The 21797-nt window shown below is 41.1% G+C and overlaps 1 protein-coding gene across 1 annotated transcript in view; it reads right to left on the bottom strand.

Annotated features, from left to right (window-relative positions):
* Positions 1-21797, bottom strand: part of EHHADH (enoyl-CoA hydratase and 3-hydroxyacyl CoA dehydrogenase) — a 67492-nt gene that overhangs the window by 6891 nt on the left and 38804 nt on the right. Inside the window, exons 5-6 of the mRNA XM_005675175.3 lie at positions 20024-20128; positions 5308-5649 (exon numbers count right to left, since the gene is read on the bottom strand). Of these exons, the coding sequence (XP_005675232.1) occupies positions 5308-5649; positions 20024-20128 (447 nt within the window). The remainder of the gene's footprint in view (positions 1-5307; positions 5650-20023; positions 20129-21797) is intronic.

Below are 21797 nucleotides of genomic sequence, written 5' to 3'. Positions count from 1 at the left end.
TATATCCCAGTAGGGCCTGTAACTAATTCTGGTTGAGGAAATGGGGGAAGGGTGATGTGGGATCACTACTGGCCCCTAAAATCTCCTACAAGATCCTTCATTACCACCTGGGTACAGAGGATGCAGAGATCAACTCTGAGGACTTGGAGGAGACCCTAGAGCAGGTGTTGGCCTGCAGGTCACATCCAGCCCACTGCCTGCTTCTAACTGCCTATGAGCTAAGATTGGTTTTATGTTTTAAACAGTTGAAAATTAAAGAGTAAGAATATTTTGTGACACCTGAAAATGATATCAAGTTCAAATTTCAGTGTCCATAAATAAAGTGTTACTGGAATCAGTCACACTGATTTGTTTTTATATGGTCTGTGGCTATACTCGTCCTCAACAGAAGAGTTGAGTAGTCGCAGTACAGAACATAAGGCCCCCAAAGCCAAAAACATTTACTGTCTAGCACTTTACAGAAAAAGTTTGCTGACCCTTGTCCAGGAGAATGGTAGAGCCACTAGTTGGAAAGAACCTGATTTTAGAACTATCTTGAGAGTGAGGAAGAAATACATCTTAATTGTGTTAAGCTGTTGAGACTGTTATCTGTTACAGCAGCAGCTTATCTGTTACCTGACCAACCTGCTGTGGATGAAACAGTTCAGTGAAAGCTATGTACATATTACTCTTCTGCACTTCACATTGACTAGCTTTAGGTCTTTTTTAAAAAATTGAAGTATAGTTGATTTACAATATTATATTAGTGTTAGGTATATAACATAGTGATTCAGATTTTTATAGATTATATTCCATTTAAAGTTATTATAAAATATTGGTCATATTCTCTGTGCTGTATAGTATATCCTTGTAACTTATTTATTACATATATAATAATTTATACCTCTTAATCCCTTGTGAGGATTGGTTTTGAATATATTATGTTATCAATCATTAGAAATTATTGATTTAGTTCCTCTGGAATATATTTAATTTTTAAATCATATTAAATTATTTAATACATATAATGAATTATTTAAAACAGTTTTGTAAATTTACTAAACATCTGTGTTTCACTCAGTAACAAGAAGGCTGGATAGCTCTCACTGCTGTAGCAGCTTGTATCCTAAACTTTAGCCTGCATAAACTGGAGGTAGAGTTGATGGTTCAAAACCCTGGCTCTCTGGCTTTCAGTCCCAAGCTTCATATAAAATTCCTACCAATCGTGGTGGGCTGCCGTCTATGGGGTCGCACAGAGTCGGACACGACTGCAGCAACTTAGCAGCAGCAGCAGCAGAGAGTACAATCTCACAGGAACAATAAGGACTCATGAGAAGTTTACGTGAAAGAGCTTCATACAGTACAACGTGATACAGATGATGGCACTGAACACAGCAGAGAAGGAAAGCCACCTGCAAGGGCGGAGCACAGCTCCTCGCATTCCCCTCACAGAGCAGGGCTGCTGCAGGACCTTTGCAGCCCCAAATAGCTCATAGTCCTAACCACAGAGTGGGCCAGACTAATGCTTTCTAGAAGTGTCTTAGCTATAATTTTACTCACTTCCTTGTAAGCGTGAAAGCTTCCATGTTAAATTACCTTATACTATTAATAGTAAAGCTTAAAAAAACAAAACTTAAAGCTTATTGAGTGTTCATAAGGAACATATTAGAAATGCGTTAAAGCATTTTGCATGTATTAACTCTTAATCCTCACCACAACCCTATGCGTTAAGTCCTATCATTTAACCCACTTTACAAATGAGCAACCTGAAGATGTACGTAACTTCCCTGAGGTCTGATACCTAGCAAGTAGGTGTGCTGGGGTCTCAACCCAGGTCATGTGAAGAGCCTGCATCCTTAATGTACAGAATATATGGCATGGACAGTCCATGGGGTCGCGAAGAGTCGAACACGACTGAGCGACTTCCCTTTCACTTTTCACTTTTATGCATTGGAGAAGGAAATGGCAACCCACTCCAGGGTTCCTGCCTGGAGAATCCCAGGGACAGGGGAGCCTGGTGGGCTGCCGTCTATGGAGTCGCACAGAGTTGGACACGACTGAAGTAACTTAGCAGCAGCTTAGCAGCAAGTAGAAACAGAAGGATGGGAAGGATTTTTAAGAGCAGTTGGTTGAGTTACAGTCCTACCCACGCCTTCAGCATGTGACTTGGAGTCACTATACACAGAGTCCTAGTTTCCAAATTCTTCAAGTTGGGAATGTGACTGCTTGAAGCTCTGATCTCATGAGTTTTGGTGAAGATCAAATCAGACAAAGCATGTAACAGCTCTCTGTAGAAGTTGCTACTTCTACAAAGTAGAAGGCTATAAGGTGCTAGCCTTATCACTCCTATAAGAGAACCTGGAAACAGAACTTGGACCTTTTTTTTAAATATATTTTTGTTTACTTATTTGTGGCTATGCTGGGTTTTCATTGCTTTGTGTGGGCTTTTCTCTAGTTGCAGTGAGTGAGGGCTGTTCTCTAGCTATGGTGCAGGGGCTTCTCATTGTGGTGGCTTCTCTTGCTGTGGAGCACAGGCTCTAGAGCATTGCTCAATAGTTGCAGTTCCTAGAATCTAGAGCACAGGCTCAGCAGTTGTGGTGCAGGGGCTTAGCTTCTCTGTGGCACATGGGATCGTCCCAGACCAGGAAGCGAACCTACATTCCTTGCATTGGCAAGTGGATTCTTTACCACTGAACCACCAGGGAAGCCTGAACTTGGGCCCTTGAAATGCAGCTTTTAACCTAACATAGAATTATCCTTGCTGCTCCTCTGATTAATAAACAATGTCTTATTGGGGAGGGGGGGGAAGAAGTATCAGCTATTATTTTAGATCTTCATTTCTATAAACTATTTTTTCATTTAATCACTAAAAATATACACGAAACCAGTAACTGTTTCCTTCAAAAAGTTCTTCACTAATTTCTCACAACCTTGTGGTCTCAAAGTTCTCTAGAAAGTAGGGCTGAAAGACCAAGCTTTTCACTGTTGGTAATTATGTTTTCATAGGTCAATACTGTATGTATATTGAATTTAGTTTCCTAAATTTTCCTCACTAAACACACACAGACAGGGACCAGGAATCCTGTTCCTGGACCAAGTCACTGCCTTTAACTACCCTGGAATTAAACATCGTCAAGAATCCCTTCTACTCAAAGAAGTAAATAAAGGATAAGGGATGCTTTGACTGCTGGCTCTTCAGTGTCTAGTCAACAGCAGTCTTCTCCCCTTCCAACAGCCCTGAGAGCCCAGGCGAGGTGCAAGAAAGTGGACTTGCAGTGGTGTCGACCCACTCTGAGAGCGCAGGCTCACTGACGCGCAAACCTGGGCTCATCAGGGCTGGGGTTTTCCTGGGGGCCCAATGAAAGGACGACGAGTCACGGCTTCTGAGGATGTAGGCAAGGGAGTAGCTGAAGTGATGATTGGAAATGAAAACTGAATAGAGAAGGAAGTAGATTAAAAGAGCCTATCAAGTAACAGATGCAGTTGGAATAACTGAGAAAGGGATGTGGAGAAACACAAGGTTGTAGTGAAAAAGTTCACATTTCAGTGGTGGAGAAATGTTCAGGATGAAGCCCGAAGTGTGGGTCACAGAAGTGAAGTGAGGCGAATGTCACTGCATCTGAGGAGGCGAAGGAACCCAGAAGCAACAGGGCTGGATGGATTCTCCACACAGGGGACGAGGACAACAAGGACAGGACAGCAGGATTGGGGCCAAAGCGGATAACCGTGAGCCAGGCACTGAAATGAGGGCCAAGGCAGGGGAGCGCGGACAGTGATGAGGAGGGATAGAGCAGGCAGGGAGACGGCTGCAAAACAGAGGAAGAGTGTCCAGAAAGGGGTCACGGTCTGAGAGGGGAAGCGGGAAGTGGCAGCGCAGTCCAGGCAGTGTGGGAAGAAGCAACAGCCTTCTTGAGAGGGCTTCAGGAGAAGCAAGTGCCCGGGGTAAGTCAGGTTTCAGGCAGGAGACAGAGGGACAGCCACTGTGAACCAGATGAGGCTGTGGGCGCATTCCAGAGGACGTGGGGCACAGAGGGAGGCTGCGTCACCAAGACCAAGGCGGGCAGAGCAGGAAGCGGATAAACATGACGAAGGGGGAAATGACCAGCTCTCACTTTATTTTCATCCACATTGTCTTTTATGTAGTTTTAAAAGCTTTTGCAAATATTTTTCAGAACAATGTGGTGTAAACTTAAAAAAAAACCTTGAACTTATAAACATTCCATGCCAGACACAAACCTGAAGTCTTTTTAAAAAGCTCACGATAAGGAAAGGGAAATTCTCAAATGATGGTTGACAAACACGATACTGATAAAGAGTTTTTACTATTATTCTGCATTAATTTTTCTTGGCTTGAAGGAATACAGGAAAGAAGAAACAGGTATGCACGTAACTAGAAACAAATATCAGTGTTGCTGAAGGAATATAAAAAGGTACAATCAGTTCTTTGCCATACTATTTATCCAGCTCCTTAAAAAATCACAAGTGAACAGAGTCAGTGCTACAAGGAGCACAGTATGTTTGTGTTGAAGACGTACTAGTTTATTTCCAAATTTCACTGAGACAGCTTCAGACTAAGAAAATGTAGAGAAGGCTCTTTCATTCACACTGCACTGGTGCTAGAGAGCTTGGTGAAGATTAAGAAAGCTGGTGCTTTTAGTAAACTTTGGACCTCCTTTCCCAGAAGACTGTATACAGGCTAATACATACCATACTCCACTTACTATTTCAGGGGATTTGGAATCCACCCAAGACCATTCTTGGGCCAAGACTAAGACTAAGTGAAATTTAGGATAGTGGCCCAAATAAGCCATTCGGAGAGCTAGCTTCTGAGGAAAGAAGGCATTTTGTTTGAGAAATTGTCAAGGGGAAAAAGTAAGAAAGCCCATGTTTCAGGTAAAGATGAATTTGGGGATAGTGGCTTTGAATCAGGAGAAGTGAATGGATGCAAGGACCAGAAAGACACAACCTTCATTCCCAATCCCTAGCTATAGGAGTGACAGGCCACACCTTGAAATGTGGTACACATCATAATCTTGCTGGGAAACCCAGGGATGAGGGACATGTAAGAGGCAGAAATGAGTTTAAAAATGCCGAGAGTCTGGAATCACACAGATGTAGTATTAGAGGACTTGGGTTTAATTAGTTCACTGTTGAGAAGGCCTAGTGTTTCTAAGCCTCATATGCAAAGATAGTTCATGGGCTGGGGTGAAAATTAAGTTAACTAAAAAAGTGATATGTTCAGCAAAGAGCCTGGCACGTAGTGGCCCAAAGCAAATGGTAGTACTTGACAAATGTAGATTTGGGGAGTGACATTGCTCATGTTCTTACCGAGAACGCCAACGGAGGAGATGGGCCGTCCCGACGTTGTTTTCCAGGAAGCCCCGGAGGGAGTGGACCACTTATTTGCCATCCTCTCAGCAAAGAAAGCATATTGCAGGGCCTTGGCCTGCCCTGAGGTATTAAGGTACAGGCCCAGCTCCTTTTCCTTCTTGCTGCCCATGTCATATGGATATTGGACTGCAGCCTGGACTGCTCGGACACAGGCCTCCGGAGACAGCCATCCAGGGTACCGCTTCCGCACCTGCAGAAAGGCTTCACTGAAAATGGTGTCCATGTTGGGCAAGCTCGGGACTGGCATGTTGCAGATTCTACGGGATTCTGGAGATAGATCTAAAAGAAATAAGAAAGAAAATTTGGAACTGTTAACTTATATCAAAGGCTCGTGCGTATATAATAATAAATACTATTTAAGATAGTTTTCCATTAAATGATTAATTAATGTGTTTCTTTTTAAAAATCTTTTTAATTGGAGGAAAATTGCTTTACAATGTTGTGTTGGTTTCTACCATACAATATCGAGAACCAGTCATAATTATACATACATATATATAAATATATATTTAAATATATATATATATATATATATATCCCTCTTAGGCCTCCCTCCCCTCCCCTCTAAACTTCCCTCCTGGCCCCTATTCCCCTCAGCCATCACCGAGTGCCAGGCTGGGCTCCCTATGTCATATGGCAGCTTCCTGCTAGCTATCTCACACATGATAGTGTATATACGTCAACGCTACTTTCTCAATTCAGCCCACCCACTCCTTCCCCTGTTGTGTCCACAGGTCCATTCTCTATGTCTGTGTCTCTATACCCTTCTTGAAAATAGGTTCATCAGTACCATTTTTCTAGATTCCAGATATATGCATTAACATATGGTATTTGTTTTTCTCTCTGTCTTACTTCACTCCTTATACTAGGCTCTAGGTTCATCCACCTCACTACAACTGACTCAGTTGTCAAGATATTTAATATAACACTAATAACAAAATCTCTGACATCTTTGCAACTTAGCCCCATAAGATAGAATTTAATAGATTCAAAGCAATTTCAAGTTACCTAATAGAGGCATAAAAGTTACATCTTCCTTTTACTTCAAGGCCAAGATAATAGATAGATTAGTTATATTAATCTGCCAGTGAGCTTAAGGAAAATAGTTCTGAGTTAATAATATTTTAGGTTCAAAATAATTTTAATTCCATTCTTAACAGTAACAAAAACTTTAAAGTACCTAGAAAAGGAGACAGTATAATATTGCCACAAAGATAGACATACAAATCAATGGAAAAAACTGAGTTAATGACGACCCTGTATGCAAGACAGCAAAAAAGACACAGATGTGTATAACGGACTTTTGGACTCAGAGGGAGAGGGAGAGGGTGGGATGATTAGGGAGAATGGCATTCTAACATGCATACTATCATGTAAGAATCGAATCGCCAGTCTATGTCTGACGCAGGATACAGCATGCTTGGGGCTGGTGCATGGGGATGATCCAGAGAGATGTTATGGGGAGGGAGGAGGGAGGGGGGGTTCATGTTTGGGAACGCATGTAAGAATTAAAGATTTTAAAATTTCAAGATAAAAATCAAAAAAAAAAAAAGAAAAGAAATAAACCCTTACAATCATCACCAATTGATTTCCAACACGGGTGCCAAAACAATTTAATGAGGGAAAGGAGAGTTTTTTTTAAATGAACAAAGCTGAGGACAACCGAATAGTCACATGAAATAAGTAAACAGGTCCTTACCTAGCACCACATATAAAAATTAACTCAAATATGGGCCATAAATCTAAATTGAAGAGTTAAAACTATAAGACTTTCTTAAAAAAATAAGAAAAATCTTTATGACATTTGGTTAGGCAAAGTATTCTTAGCACAATCCACAAAAGAAAAAAATTCATTAAGTTGGACTTCATCAAAATTAAAGACTTTTGTACTTCAAAGAACATCATTAAGAAAATGAAATGATAAACCACAGACTAGGAGAAAATACTTGCATGGTAGGCAAAATAACATGCTCCGAAACATCTACTTCCTAATCCCCAGAACCTGAGAATGTATTATCTTACATGGCAAAGAAACTCTACAGATATAATTAAGATTAAAAACTTTGAGATGTGATGTTTACCCTGTATTATCCAGGTAAGCCCAATCTAATTTCATGAACCCTTAAAAGAGGAGAGCCTCTCTCAGCTGTAGTGAGAGAGGAAGAGTCAGAGAGATGCCACACAGAAAGTTCTTTTGATGACAATGTGGCTTTGAAGATGGAGGAAGGGGACCAAGAGCCACTCCTCTAGGCTAGGAATGGCCATCAGTTTACAACCAGCAAAAACATGGAGACCTTGGTCCCACAACACAAGTACTGAATTCTGCCCACAACTCAAGTGAGCAATAAACAGATTCTCCCCAAGAACTTTCAGAAAGAAGTGCAATTGTTGACAGTTGGGTTCAGTCCAGTGAGACCCCTACCAGACTTCAGACCTGTAGATAGATAAGATAATACATTTGCATTGTTTAAAGTGCTGAGCTTGTTGAGCTTGTTATATCAAGCAACAGACAATGAATACAACTTGCATATCAAATACTAATGAAGTATCTATATCCAGAGTATATAAAGATCTATAAGGCAAAGAACTCAGTTTTTTTTTTTAATTTTATTTATTTTTTTATTTTTTAAATTTTAAAATCTTTAATTCTTACATGCGTTCCCAAACATGAACCCCCCTCCCACCTCCCTCCCCATAACATCTCTCTCGGTCATCCCCATGCACCAGCTCCAAGCATGCTGTATCCTGCATCAGACATAGACTGGCGATTCAATTCTTACATGATAGTATACATGTTAGAATGTCATTCTCCCAAATCATCCCACCCTCTCCCTCCCTCTGAGTCCAAAAGTCCATTATACACATCTGTGTCTCTTTCCCTGTCTTGCATACAGGGTCGTCATTGCCATCTTCCTAAATTCCATATATATGTGTTAGTATACTGTATTGGTGTTTTTCTTTCTGGCTTACTTCACTCTGTATAATCGGCTCCAGTTTCATCCATCTCATCAGAACTGATTCAAATGAATTCTTTTTTACGGCTGAGTAATACTCCATTGTGTATATGTACCACAGCTTTCTTATCCATTCATCTGCTGATGGACATCTAGGTTGTTTCCATGTCCTAGCTATTATAAACAGTGCTGCGATGAACATTGGGGTACATGTGTCTCTTTCAATTCTGGTTTCCTCGGTGTGTATGCCCAGAAGTGGGATTGCTGGGTCATAAGGTAGTTCTATTTGCAATTTTTTAAGGAATCTCCACACTGTTCTCCATAGCGGCTGTACTAGTTTGCATTCCCACCAACAGTGTAGGAGGGTTCCCTTTTCTCCACACCCTCTCCAGCATTTATTGCTTGCAGATTTTTAGATCACAGCCATTCTGACTGGTGTGAAGTGGTACCTCATTGTGGTTTTGATTTGCATTTCTCTAATAATGAGTGATGTTGAGCATCTTTTCATGTGTTTGTTAGCCATCCGTATGTCTTCTTTGGAGAAATCAGTTTTAAAAATGGGTGAAAACTTGAGTGGATATTTCACCAAATAGCATATGTGTGTATGTGTTAGTCACTCAGTCATGTCCAACCCTTTGTAGCCCATGGACTGTTGTCCACCAGGCTCCTCTGTCCATGGGATTTTCCAGGCAAGAATACTGGAGTGGGGTTGCCACTCCCTTCTCCAAGGGATCTTCCCAACCCAGGGACGGAACCCGGGTTCCCTGCACTGCAGGCAGATTCTTAATCATCTGAGCCACAATTGTTCGGTTATCCTGTGAGTTAGCCAATCTTCAGTTTATGGGCTCCCCTGCTGGTTCAGACAGTAAAAAATCTGCCTGCAATGCAGGAGACCCAGGTATGATTCCTGGGTCAGGAAGATCCCTGGCAAAGGGAAAGCCTACCCACTCCAGTACTCTTACCTGGAGAATTCCATGGACAGAGGAGGCTGGCAGTATATAGTCCATGGAGTCGCAAAGAGTAGGACAGCACTGAGTGACCAACACTCTTACTTTTTTTCAAGCTCAGCAGAGAAAGAAGACCTTTCCAGGGCCTACAGCTGATTTAATTTCCTAGTGGCCCATAAGGATGAGAACAGATAGTGGGGAGAGGGAAGTGGGGGGAGAGGATCGAGTGGATGAGGAAAGAGGTCAGAGCTGTCAGTTTTGTGGCGCCTGACAACAGGTGGCTAGTACAGTCTTTGTGGGGACAGGGCTTAGATGGGTATCTTAGAGCTGGATCTGCCCTTGTAATGCTGCCACCAGCCCCACCATCACAGGGGCTGATTCTCAACATCATAGTGCACATCAGAGTTATTTTAGGACTTTTAAAGATGACCATGCTCCACTGTGAACTCAGTTAAGATTCTTTAAGGGTGGGGCCTGGACATGAGTATTTTTTAAAAATTTAATAGGTGATTTTGGGACTTCCCTGGTGGTCCAATGGCTAAGACTCCATGCTTAGAGGGGGCCCAGGTTTGATCCCTGGTCAAGGAACTAGATCCCACATGTAACAACTAAAGATCCCACATGCCACGACAAAGACCTGGTACAGTCAAATTAAAAAAAAAATTCAATAGTTGCTTTTGAGGTATAGCCTTTTGGAGGTCCAAGAGCAAAGCATTTATCAGCCACCATATCAGAAGTCATCTGCAGCTCCTGGCTACTTTGACCTGGCAGAGATTGAAGCGAGAAGAGAAAGAAAAAAAAGGAAGAAGAAAATGCTTAATGGTGTGCGGTAATTTTAGCCAATTGGCACACTTCTAGTATCCCAGGGATACTCAGAACCTCTGAGACCGCAGACAGGCATTTGGGGATCCCCCACAGCACTTGTCCAGACCAAACTAAGCATATCTATTGGAGAGTGTTGGATCAGGGCATAACCGTTAGGAGGTTTTTCCCTGCTCAATTTCCTATCCTTTTTGTTCTGTGGCTGTAATTGAAGGATGCTATTATTTTACAACTTCATTTTATTCCCACAAAATTATTCAGAATTTCCCCTTTGGGTCTACAGGTATGGTGTTTTCAAAGTGCATTTCTTATATATATGCTAGTTCTAAAGTGTGAGGCAAGTGTGAGCAGGTCAGAACCAGCACTAGCTCCCCAGGAAAATGGGAAAGAGAGGAGCTAATTAATGATTCAAGTATGCTTATAATTGAATTCTTTCCCTGACCCATTCATATTTTTTTCTTAATTCTTTGAAGTTTCCTAAGGCAGAAGTTTTCATTTAGAAAATAAGTGAATCATATGCCTCAAGGAGGAAAAAGAGATGATTATTTTCCCTTTTTCCTTTCTAGTAAGCTGACAAGAAGAGATTTTCTCTCTCTAGGATAAAGAGACACAATGTACAGTGTGCAGTTTACAAAAATGGTTTCTGAAGACATACAGGACTCTCTCTAGCTCGGATAAATAGACTCTCTCTCATAGAAGCTCTGCCAAGAACAGACAGAACAACTGCACTTTTTCTGGGCTTGAGGGGGTCCCCAAAGAACTGCTGCTGCTGCTGCTAAGTCGCTTCAGTCGCGTCTGACTCTGTGCGATTCCACAGACGGCAGCCCACCAGGCTCTGCTGTCCCTGGGATTCTCCAGGTAAGAACACTGGAGTGGGTTGCCTTTTCCTTCTCCAACGCATGAAAGTGAAAAGTGAAAATGAAGTTTCTCAGTCGTGTCCGACTCCTAGCGACCCCATGGACTGCAGCCTACCAGGCTCCTCCGTCCATGGGATTTGTCAGGCAAGAGTACTGGAGTGGGGTGCCGTCGCCTTCTCTGCCCCAAAGAACTGGGGTACATAAAAAAGAAGCCCGATTTAGATATGTGCTTAGGCTTCCTAGGTAAGGCAGTGTCACTGTGCTTTTGTGAAACATGTTTATGCAAATGTTCACAGAGAGTAAAAATAAATTACAAACAGCAAAAGATAAAATAGAAGAGAAAGACAGATGAAACCACCAAGATTTTTTTTAAGTCACAAAATCCAAATGAACAAACAGATCAAGGTCTTTGAGCAGAATAAGAATCACTAAAAATGCCTATCACAGCCCAGAGCAGTGACAGGAATAGGACCAGGGTTTGCTGGAGGGACAAAACCAGAGCACTGGGTTCCTGAGCTGAGGCTCCCACTTGGATGTCCCCTGTGCTCATCTTCAGCTAACAGCACACACTTTCAGCTTCATGCCAGAATCACACTCGTGGGAACAAGGGGTTCTTACTCCATTTGGGAACAAGCAGGCTGCTGGCCAAATGCAAATAAACCGCATTTGACAGGACCCTCCCCTCCCGAGTTCAGCCAAAGCAATCTGGTTTGGCCAAGCAACTGAATTGCTCTGCTAAATCCATTGCACTGCAGTCATCAGGGAGGCTTCGTGTAACAAGAGTATTAAGATACATGAAGCTAATTAACTTCCACAGTCAACTCTCTAGGATGTGTGTTAAATTTATGGAGAAACTTGAAGCTACTGCCCAAATCATATTTTTAGATATATATGTTAACCTCTTACAAACTGGCTCCAAAACTGCAATTTTTTTCAAAACTGATTCCAACTGCAACACTGACCACTGGAAATTTCCTTCCTTCTCAACTTGCCTATTGCATGTGGAAACTAAATAAGTATTCTCTCTCTCTCTTTTTTTTTTTAGACTCATACTTTACTACTACAGCTTTAAAAAACTTTTTTTAATTGGAGGATAATTGCTTTACAATATTGTGTTGGTTTTTGCCATACATCAACATGAATCATATATAAATAAGTGTTCTTCATCCTTTCTTTTTGTTCTTTTTGTAGGTCAACATTTCAGCAGTGCAAGTTGAGGGTAATGATGGGGGTGAGAATAGGTTGAATTAATGAAATATTTTTACAAATGGAGAAAGAACTCAAAAATTTTACATGTACTTTTTAAAACTGAGATTTAGTTCACATACTATGAAAGTCACCGTTTCAAAGTTTATAATTCAGGAGTTTTTAGTATAATCACAAGGTATGCAAGCACACATGTATGTTTTTCAACTATGCCTTTCAGACTGCTTTACTAATATTTTTAAGTTAAAGAACATCACGAACCTCAAAAACATCATGCTAAGTGAGAGAAACCAGACACAAAAGATCACATGCTATATGAAATTCTAAAAAACAAGACTATAATAACAGAAAACAGGCCAGCGGTCATATGTGGCCAAGGGCAGGGCAAGGAATCTACTTAGAAGAGGCAGGAGCATACTTTTTAGAGTGACTGAACCGTATCTTGATTGTAGCAGGGCCGCACAACTGTACATTACTACAAAAATTCATCGAATTGCTACGTTTAAACTGGGTGACTTTTATTGTGTATAAATTACACCTCCAGCTGGAAAATCAAAACCAAAGCAAAAATCATTTATGAAATTTTGGGGGGGAAACAAGTTATTTTCATTTTTGTGTATTTTCTTTACATTTTTGTCAGCATTCATAACACACTATGTAGCTCTAAGTATAAAATCAGGAAGATCCCCTGGAGGAGGGCATGGCAACCCCCTCCAGTATTCTTGCCTGGAGAATCCCCATGGACAGAGGAGCCTGGCGGGCTACAGTCCATGAGGTCGCCAAGAGTTGGACACAGCTGAGCGACAGCACAGCACGTGTGTAATTTTGTATTTAGACACTTTTGGATCACAATTTCACATTTCTACCAAGTTTTAATTATTATAATTTTAAGATATACAATTGTCCAAAGCCCATAACCGTTCCCCTACTGTTAACAGGTAAATTACCAAATTTTAAACCAAATGATTTCTCCTCAATATTTGGATGCCACCAAGTGGACAAACTGTGTAATAATATTACTGAGATGAGTAGGCCATTTTATACATTTAAAAAACAATACTTCAATGTTAAAATTTTTATTTAAAATTAATTTTTAAATTTTTATTAATTGTAAGATATAAATGATTATGATTTTATTCATTTTAAAATAAATGATTTTATTAATTATAAGATTACTGTATAAATGTACCAGACCATGATCCCCATCTATCTCTTGAAGTAACTTAACTCTCAAATCTGAATTTCCAGAAGTCAAAGAAAAGAACTTCCTGTTGAAATCATGTTCTTAACAAACGAAAACCACAGGTGAGAAATGATAGACATGGGTCTATCTTAAACCCCAAACCAAAAACCATTTAGGGACCCCCCCAAATGCAAACAGCCTTTCCTGTAGGCCAATTGACTTCTAACAAAACAATAAGTGCTCTCAGGAGGCACAACAAAACCAGATGAAACTGTGGTGAAGATTATCTGGAAAGAAGAGAAAGACAGCAGGAAACGCATTCCCCTTAGGGCAAAGCCTTGCTAACTCTCTTTAGAGTCACCCGCATTTTCTCCTCACAGTCCCTGGCCTCTCCAGTTTAAGCTTTCACTATTGAAATGAAACAGTAAGTGGTTAGAGCCACAAAAAGAAGGATTATTTCAGGGAAGTGTTTGGTCCCTGCCAGCGTGGACAAAAGAATGACTTTTTCAGAGAGGCCTTTGAATGACACTGAGCCATTACCTACCACCAACTGGGGAGATGAACACTCTGCTCTGCCTGTAGCCCAACATTCCTTCCAATTATTTTTTCTGACTCTCTTTAACCCTCTCCATCTTGCTGACAACCTCCATAAATTGAAAAGGAACATTTTTTTAAAGAAAGAAAAAAAACCATCTAGGAATGTCATAAGTCCATGACGTGAGAAACCAGTGAGAGGGAGAAAACCGGGCTCACTGAGTCAGAACCATGGCTTTATTGCGGCAGATTATACAGCCTGCCTTCTAATTGCTGAAGTGTTTGTTTGCATGGCTTTTCTTTTTCTTTTTTAAATGTTTTGGCCATACCACAAGGCATGTGGGATCTTGGTTCCTCGACTCTCTCCGATGAGAACCTGCATTGCAAACAGAGTCTCAACCACTGGACCACCAAGGGAAGTCCTGCTTGGTTCTTCTTAAATTTCAATTGTACTTATTAATAGAACATATACTCATTCAATAAAAATTCAAAAGATACAGAAGAATAAAAAGAGACATCTCCTCTGACTGCTTCTGCTGGCTAGCTAGCCCCATTCTCAGAGGCAACCATCAATCTTTTCTTGTGAATCCTTATAGAAGTATCCTATACATAAACAGTTACAAACACACCTTCTCCCTATATAGACATTCAGTCCCCCCTTTTCTGTTATACAAATGTTGAACTACTGTATACATGATTCTTTTATTTTATTTTAATTGGAGGCTAATTACCTTACAATATTATAGTGGTTTTTGCCATACATTGACATGAATCAGCCATGGGTGTACATGTGTTCCCCATCCTGAACCCCCTCCCACCTCCCTCCCCATCCCACCCCTCAGGGTCATCCCAGTGCACCAGCCCTGAGCACCCTGACTCATACATCGAACCTGGACTGGTGATCTGCTTCACATATGATAATATACAGGTTTCAATGCTATTCTCTCAAATCATCCCACCCTCGCCTTCTCCCACAGAGTCCAAAAGTCTGTTCTTTACATCTGTGTCTCTTTTGCTGTCTTACATACAGGGTCATCGTTACCATCTTTCTAAATTTCATGTATATGCATTAATATACTGTATTGGTGTTTTTCTTTCTGACTTACTTCGGTCTGTATAATAGACTCCAGTTTCATCCACCTCATTAGAACTGATTCAAATGCATTCTTTTTAATGGCCGAGTAATATTCCATTGTGTATATATACCACTGCTTTCTTATCCATTCATCTGCCGATGGACATCTAGGTTGCTTCCATGTCCTGGCTATTGTAAACAGTGCTACAGTGAACATTTGGGTACACGTGTCTCTTTCAATTCTGGTTTCCTTGGTGTGTATACGCAGCAGTGGGATTGCTGGGTCATATGGCAGTTCTATTTCCAGTTTTTTAAGGAATCTCCACACTGTTCTCCATAGTGGCTATACTAGTTTGCATTCCCACCAACAGTGTAAGAGGGTTCCTTTTCCTCCACACCCTCTCCAGCATTTATTGCTTGTAGACTTTTGGATCGCAGCCATTCTGACTGGGTGAGATGGTACCTCATTGTGGTTTTGATTTGCATTTCTCTGAGAATGAGTAATGTTGAGTATCTTTTCATGTGTTTGTTAACCATCTGTATATCTTCTTTGGAGAAATGTCTGTTTAGTTCTTTGGCTCAGTGTTTCATTGGGTCGCTTATTTTTCTGGAATTGAGCTGCAGGAGTTGCTTGTATATTTTTGAGATTAATTCTTTGTCAGTTGCCTCATTTGCTATTATTTTCTCCCATTCTGAAGGCTGTCTTTTCACCTTGCTTAGAGTTTCCTTTGTTCTGTAAAAGCTTTTAATTAGGTCCCATTTGTTTATTTTTGCCTTTATTTCCACTACTCTGGGAGGTGGGTCATAAAGGATCCTGCTATGATTACATCAGTGTTTTGCCTATGTTTTCCTCTAGGAGTTTTATAGTTTCTGGTCTTACATTTAGATCTTTAATCCATTTTTAGTTTATTTTTGTGTATGGTGTTAGAGAGCATTCTAGTTTCATTCTTTTACAAGTGGTTGACAGTTTTCCCAGCACCACTTAATAAAGAGATTATCTTTTCTCCATAGTATATTCTTGCCTCCTTTGTCAAAGATAAGATGTCCATAGGTGCATGGTTTTTCTATTTCGTTCCACTGATCTATGTTTCTGTCTTTGTGCCAGTATACATGATTCTTTTTTCATCTAACAATACAATATATACTGTGGCAATCAAACCATGTCAATACATAGAGTTTCTCATTCAGTTTATTTTTTATTTTTGCATACATAAGTTTAAGTTTAATCGCTCAGTCATGTCCAACTCTTTGAGACCCCATGGACTATAGCCGACCAGGCACCTCCATCCATGGGATTTTCCAGGTAAGAGTACTGGAGTGGATTGCATTTCCTTCTCCAGAGGATCTTCCCAACCCAGGGACTGAACCCAAGTTTCCCACATTGTAGGCAGAGGCTTTACCATCTGAGCCACCAGGGAAGTATATACATATCAGTTCAGTTCAGTTCAGTTGCTCAGTCCGACTCTTTGCAACCCCATAGACTGCAGCACACCAGGCCTCCTTGTCCATCATCAACTCCTGGAGTTCACTCAAACTCATGTCCATTGAGTCAGTGATGCCATCCAACCATCTCATCCTCTGTTGTCCCCTTCTCCTCCTGCCCCCAATCCCTCCCAGCATCAGAGTCTTTTCCAGTGAGTCAGTTCTTTGCATCAGGTGGCCAGAGTATTGGAGTTTCAGCTTCAACATCAGTCCTTCCAATGAACACCCAGGACTGATTTCCTTTAGGATGGACTGGCTGGATCTCCTTGCAGTCCAAGGGACTCTCAAGAGTCTTCTCCAACACCACAGTTCAAAAGCATCAGTTCTTAGGTGCTCAACTGTCTTTATAGTCCAACTCTCACATCCATACATGACTACTGGAAAAACCATAGCCTTGACTAGATGGATCTTTGTTGGCAAAGTAATGTCTCTGCTTTTTAACATGCTGTCTAGGTTGGTCATCGGAGAAGGCAATGGCAACCCACTCCAGTACTCTGGCCAGGAAAATCCCATGGATGGAGGAGCCTGGTAGGCTGCAGTCCATGGGGTCACTAAGAGTCGAGATACGACTGAGCAACTTCACTTTCTTTTTTCACTTTCATGCATTGGAGAGAAGGCAATGGCAACCCACTCTAGTGCTCTTGCCTGGAGAATCCCAGGGATGGGAGCCTGGTGGGCTGCCGTCTATGGGGTCACACAGAGTTGGACACAACTGAAGGGACTTAGCAGCAGCTAGGTTGGTCATAATTTTTCTTTCAAGGAGTAAACGTCTTTTAATTTCATGGCTGCAATCACGATCTGCAGTGATTTAGAGCCCCCCAAAATAAAGTCTGCCACTGTTTCCAATGTTTCTCCATCTATTTGCCACAAAGTGATGGGACCAGATGCCATGATCTTAGTTTTCTGAATGTTGAGCTTTAAACCAACTTTTTCCACTCTCCTCTTTCCCTTTCCAGAGGAGCCTCAACTAAGAGGCTCTTTAGTTCCTCTTCACTTTCTGCCATAAGGGTCATGTCAATGGCAACCCATTCCAGTACTCTTGCCTGGAAAATCCCATGGACGGAGGAGCCTGATAGGCTGCAGTCTGTGGGGTCCCTAAGAATCGGACACGACTGAAGCGACTTAGCAGCAGAATCTGCATATCTGAGATATTGATATTTCTCCCAACAATCTTGATTCCAGCTTGTGCTTCATCCAGCCCAGCGTTTCTCATGATGTACTCTGCATGAAGTTAAATAATCAGGGTGACAATTTACAGCCTTGACATACTCCTTTCCCAATTTGGAACCAGTCTGTTGTTCTATGTCCAGTTCTAACTGTTGCTTCCTGACCTGCATATAGGTTTCTTAAGAGGCAGGTCAGGTAGTCTGGTATTCCCATCTCTTGGAGAATTTTTCATAGTTTATTTGATTCACACAGTCAAAGGCTTTGGCATAGTCAATCAAGCAGAAATAGATGTTTTTCTGGAACTCTCTTGCTTTTTCCATGATTCAGCAGATGTTGGCAATTTGATCTCTGGTTCCTCTGCCTTTTCTAAAACCAGCTTGAACATCAGGGAGTTCACAGTTCACGTATTGCTGAAGCCTGACTTGGAGAATTTTGAGCATTACTTTACTAGCATGTGAGATGAGTGCAATTGTGTGGTAGTTTGAGCATTCTTTGGCATTGCCTTTCTTTGGGATTGGAATGGAAACTGACCTTTTCCAGTCCTGTGGCCACTGCTGAGTTTTCCAAATTTGCTGGCATATTGAGTGTAGCACTTTCACAGCATCATCTTTCAGGATTTGAAATAGCTCAACTGGAATTCCGTCACCTCCACTAGCTTTGTTCGTAGTGATGCTTCCTAAGGCCCACTTGACTTCACATTCTAGGATGTCTGGCTCTAGGTTGTGATCACACCATCGTGATTATCTGGGTCGTGAAGATCTTTTTTGAACAGTTCTTCTGTGTATTCTTGCCACCTCTTCTTAATATCTTCTGCTCTGTTAGGTCCATACCATTTCTGCCCTTTGTTGAGCCCATCTTTGCATGAAATGTTCCCTTGGTATCTCTAATTTTCTGAAGATATCTCTAGTCTTTCCCACTCTATTTTCCTCTATTTCTTTGCACCAATCACTGAGGAAGGCTTTCTTATCTCTCCTTGCTATTCTTTGGAACTCTGCATTCAAATGGGTATATCTTTCCTTTTCTCCTTATTTTTTTGGCTTCTCTTCTTTTTACAGCTATTTGTAAGGCCTCCACAAACAGCCATTTTGCTTTTTTGCATTTCTTTTTCTTGGGGATGATCTTGCTTCCTATCTCCTGTACAATGTCATGAATCTCTGTCCATAGTTCATCAGGCACTCTATCAGATGTAGTCCCTTAAATCTATTTCTCACTTCCACTGTATAATCATCAGGGATTTGATTTAGATCATACATGAATGGTTTAGTGGTTTTCCCTACTTTCTTCAATTTAAGTCTGAATTTGGCAATAAGGAGTTCATGATCTTGAGCCACAGTCAGCTCCCAGTCTTGTTTTTGCTGACTGTATAGAGCTTCTCCATCTTTGGCTGCAAAAAATATAATCAATCTGATTTTGGTGTTGACCATCTGGTGATGTCCATATGTAGAGTCTTCTCTTGTGTTGTTGGAAGAGGTTGTTTGCTATGACCAATGTATTCTCTTGGCAGAACTCTATTAGCCTTTGTCTGGCTTCATTTTGTACCCCAAGACCAAATTTGCCTGTTACTCCAGGTGTTTCTTGACTTCCTACTTTTGCATTCCAGTCCCCTATAATGAAAAGGACATCTTTTTTGGGTGTTAGTTCTAGAAGGTCTTGTAGGTCTTCATAGAACCATTCAACTTCAGCTTCTTCAGCATGACTGGTCGGGGCATAGACTTGGATTACTGTGACATTGAATGGTTTGCCTTGGAAACAAACAGAGATATTCTGTCGTTTTTGAGATTGCATCCAAGTACTACATTTCTGACTCTTTTGTTGACTATGATGGCTACTCCATTTCTTCTGAGGGACTCTTGCCCACAGTAGCAGATATAATGGTCATCTGAGTTAAATTCACCCATTCCAGTGCATTTTAGTTCGCTGATATCTAAAATGTTGATGTTCACTCTTGTCATCTCCTGTTTGACCACTTCCAATTTGCCTTGATTCATGGACCTGACATTCCAGGTTCCTGTGCAATATTGCTCTTTACAGCATTGGACCTTGCTTCCATCACCAGTCACATCCACACCTGGGAGTTGTTTTTGCTTTGGCTCCATCTCTTCATTCTTTCTGGAGTTATTTCTCCACTATATATACATACATATATCTATCTATCTATATATTTGTGCGTGTGTGTGTGTGTGTGTGTATAGGCTTAGTTGCCCTGTGGCATGGCATATGGGATCTTCCTGGACCAGGGATCAAACCCATATCTCCTGCATTGACAGGCAGATTCTTTACCACTGAATCACCAGGGAAGCCCTCTCATTCATTTTAAATCTATATCATATTCTGTTTGGACATGCCATAAAATATTTAAGGAGTACCATATTAAGATGGACATTTAACTTACTTCCAAACTTGTGCTAGTTTTATTATCTTCTTACCTGAAATTCTCTGGGCAAATTTGATGGATTCTTCAATTGGGTCTGAGTTCACAATTTTATCTATAATACCCAGCTTAAGTGCTTCATTTGCTGAAATATGTCTTCCTAAAAGAAAACAAAATAAAACAGAACAATGTGAGATTAAAGCAAAAGCACCATTCTCTCTAGTAGGAAGTTCACTTGTCCTAGATTTAAACATCTATTACAAAATAAATAAGCACTACACTGATTGTTATAGTGGAAAATTACTGCAGAGATAATCAGAAAACTTGGATTCAAGTTCCAACTCTGCCTATACTATTTGTGTGAGCTATACTAGAACCATAATTTCTTTGTTGGTAATTGACAATAATTATGCTTACCTGAGTTATTATGAGTATTAAGTGAAAATAAAACATTTTCCTTATATTCTTTAAATCTCTATAGAAGCACTTTATAAATTATAAATCTCTATATAATTATAAGAGGATTGAATCTTTATAATAATACAGTTAAAAAATAATAAGGGTAGTAAGAAAAGCACAGTTGTAGTACCACCTGTTCTTATACTAACATATACCAAGCGTTGCCACTGATTATGAAGAGTCCTCAAACATAAATATAGTTGGATTGACAGTGGGAAAGCATTATTAAGTTGATATTATATAAGATATAATCAAAATGTCACGGGAAAATAGGATGGACCTTTGCGTTTTTTGGCTACCCAGCATCTCAACTTCTTCCTTAGTCTGTGGAATTGCTAATGTGTGAGCTTTGGAACCAAAAAGGAAGGTAAAAAGGAAGTAGAGATGATCAGACCATTGTTTCTTCAGACCTGGCACCAGGATGTGGCCCATAATCCCAAACGGGACAAATGGAGGGCTTAATTGATGGTTTTCAGCTGAAGTAGACAACAGCTCAAATCTCATTTTGCAGGTGGTGACACCGAGTGTCTGGTGGTGGTGATGGTGGTGCCAGGAGCACCTACTGTCCAGAGGTGGCACTGGCAGCCTCTGGTGTAATAATAGATTGGAAGCTCTAGGGGCTTACAGAAGTTTCATGAGGGTTAGCATCACTCTCAAGTTCTTCAACAGGTATAAATGTGTAATTTGATCTGCATACTCTGAAGTAGGAGGTTAAGGAATATAAGCATTCCTCAGCACAAGGGCAGAAGGAGAGGCAGTGACACACAGCTCGCTTGCCAGCATCATCTGGGCTTCTAAATTGTTTGTGCGTGCTAACTTGCTCCAGTCGTACCCAACTCTTTGGGCCCCCGTGGATTGTAGGCTGTAGGCCAGGTTCTTCTGTCCATGGGATTCTCCAGGCAAGAATACTGGAGTGGGTTGCCATGTTCTTCTCCAGAGGATCTTCCCAACCCAGGAATCTAACCTGCATCTCTGTGTCTCCTGCATTGGCAGGTGGGTTCTTTACCACTAGCGCCACCTTGGGCTTCTGAAGAGCAACCACCAAATCAGTCTTGCAGGCACAACTCCTCCACAGTCTTCGCTGCTCTTCCAGAGTGTTGGCGGATGCCATCTCCAAAGCAAAACCTTCATTCCTGGTTCTTATTAGTGCTTCAGGGAGCAACCAATGGGTTTTCTTGATCAGATAGACAATTCAATGATTTTTGGCAGGGGTCACTCTGTAACAGCAATATTTGGGCAGTCTGCTGGAAATGCCTCTGAAGGCAGGCCTCCAGATCTCCTCCTAGGGTGAGGAGGACAGGGAGGAGTGGGTAAGTGGCTTCAAGGGTGAAGTCTCTCAGGTATAAAACCACTTAAGTGAGGGATGAGTG

Source organism: Capra hircus, chromosome 1, assembly GCF_001704415.2.
Source record: "Capra hircus breed San Clemente chromosome 1, ASM170441v1, whole genome shotgun sequence".
NCBI classification, from domain to species: Eukaryota; Metazoa; Chordata; class Mammalia; order Artiodactyla; family Bovidae; genus Capra; species Capra hircus.
Note: the sequence above shows the minus strand (reverse complement) of the source record. Positions and strands in the feature narration are given on the sequence as shown.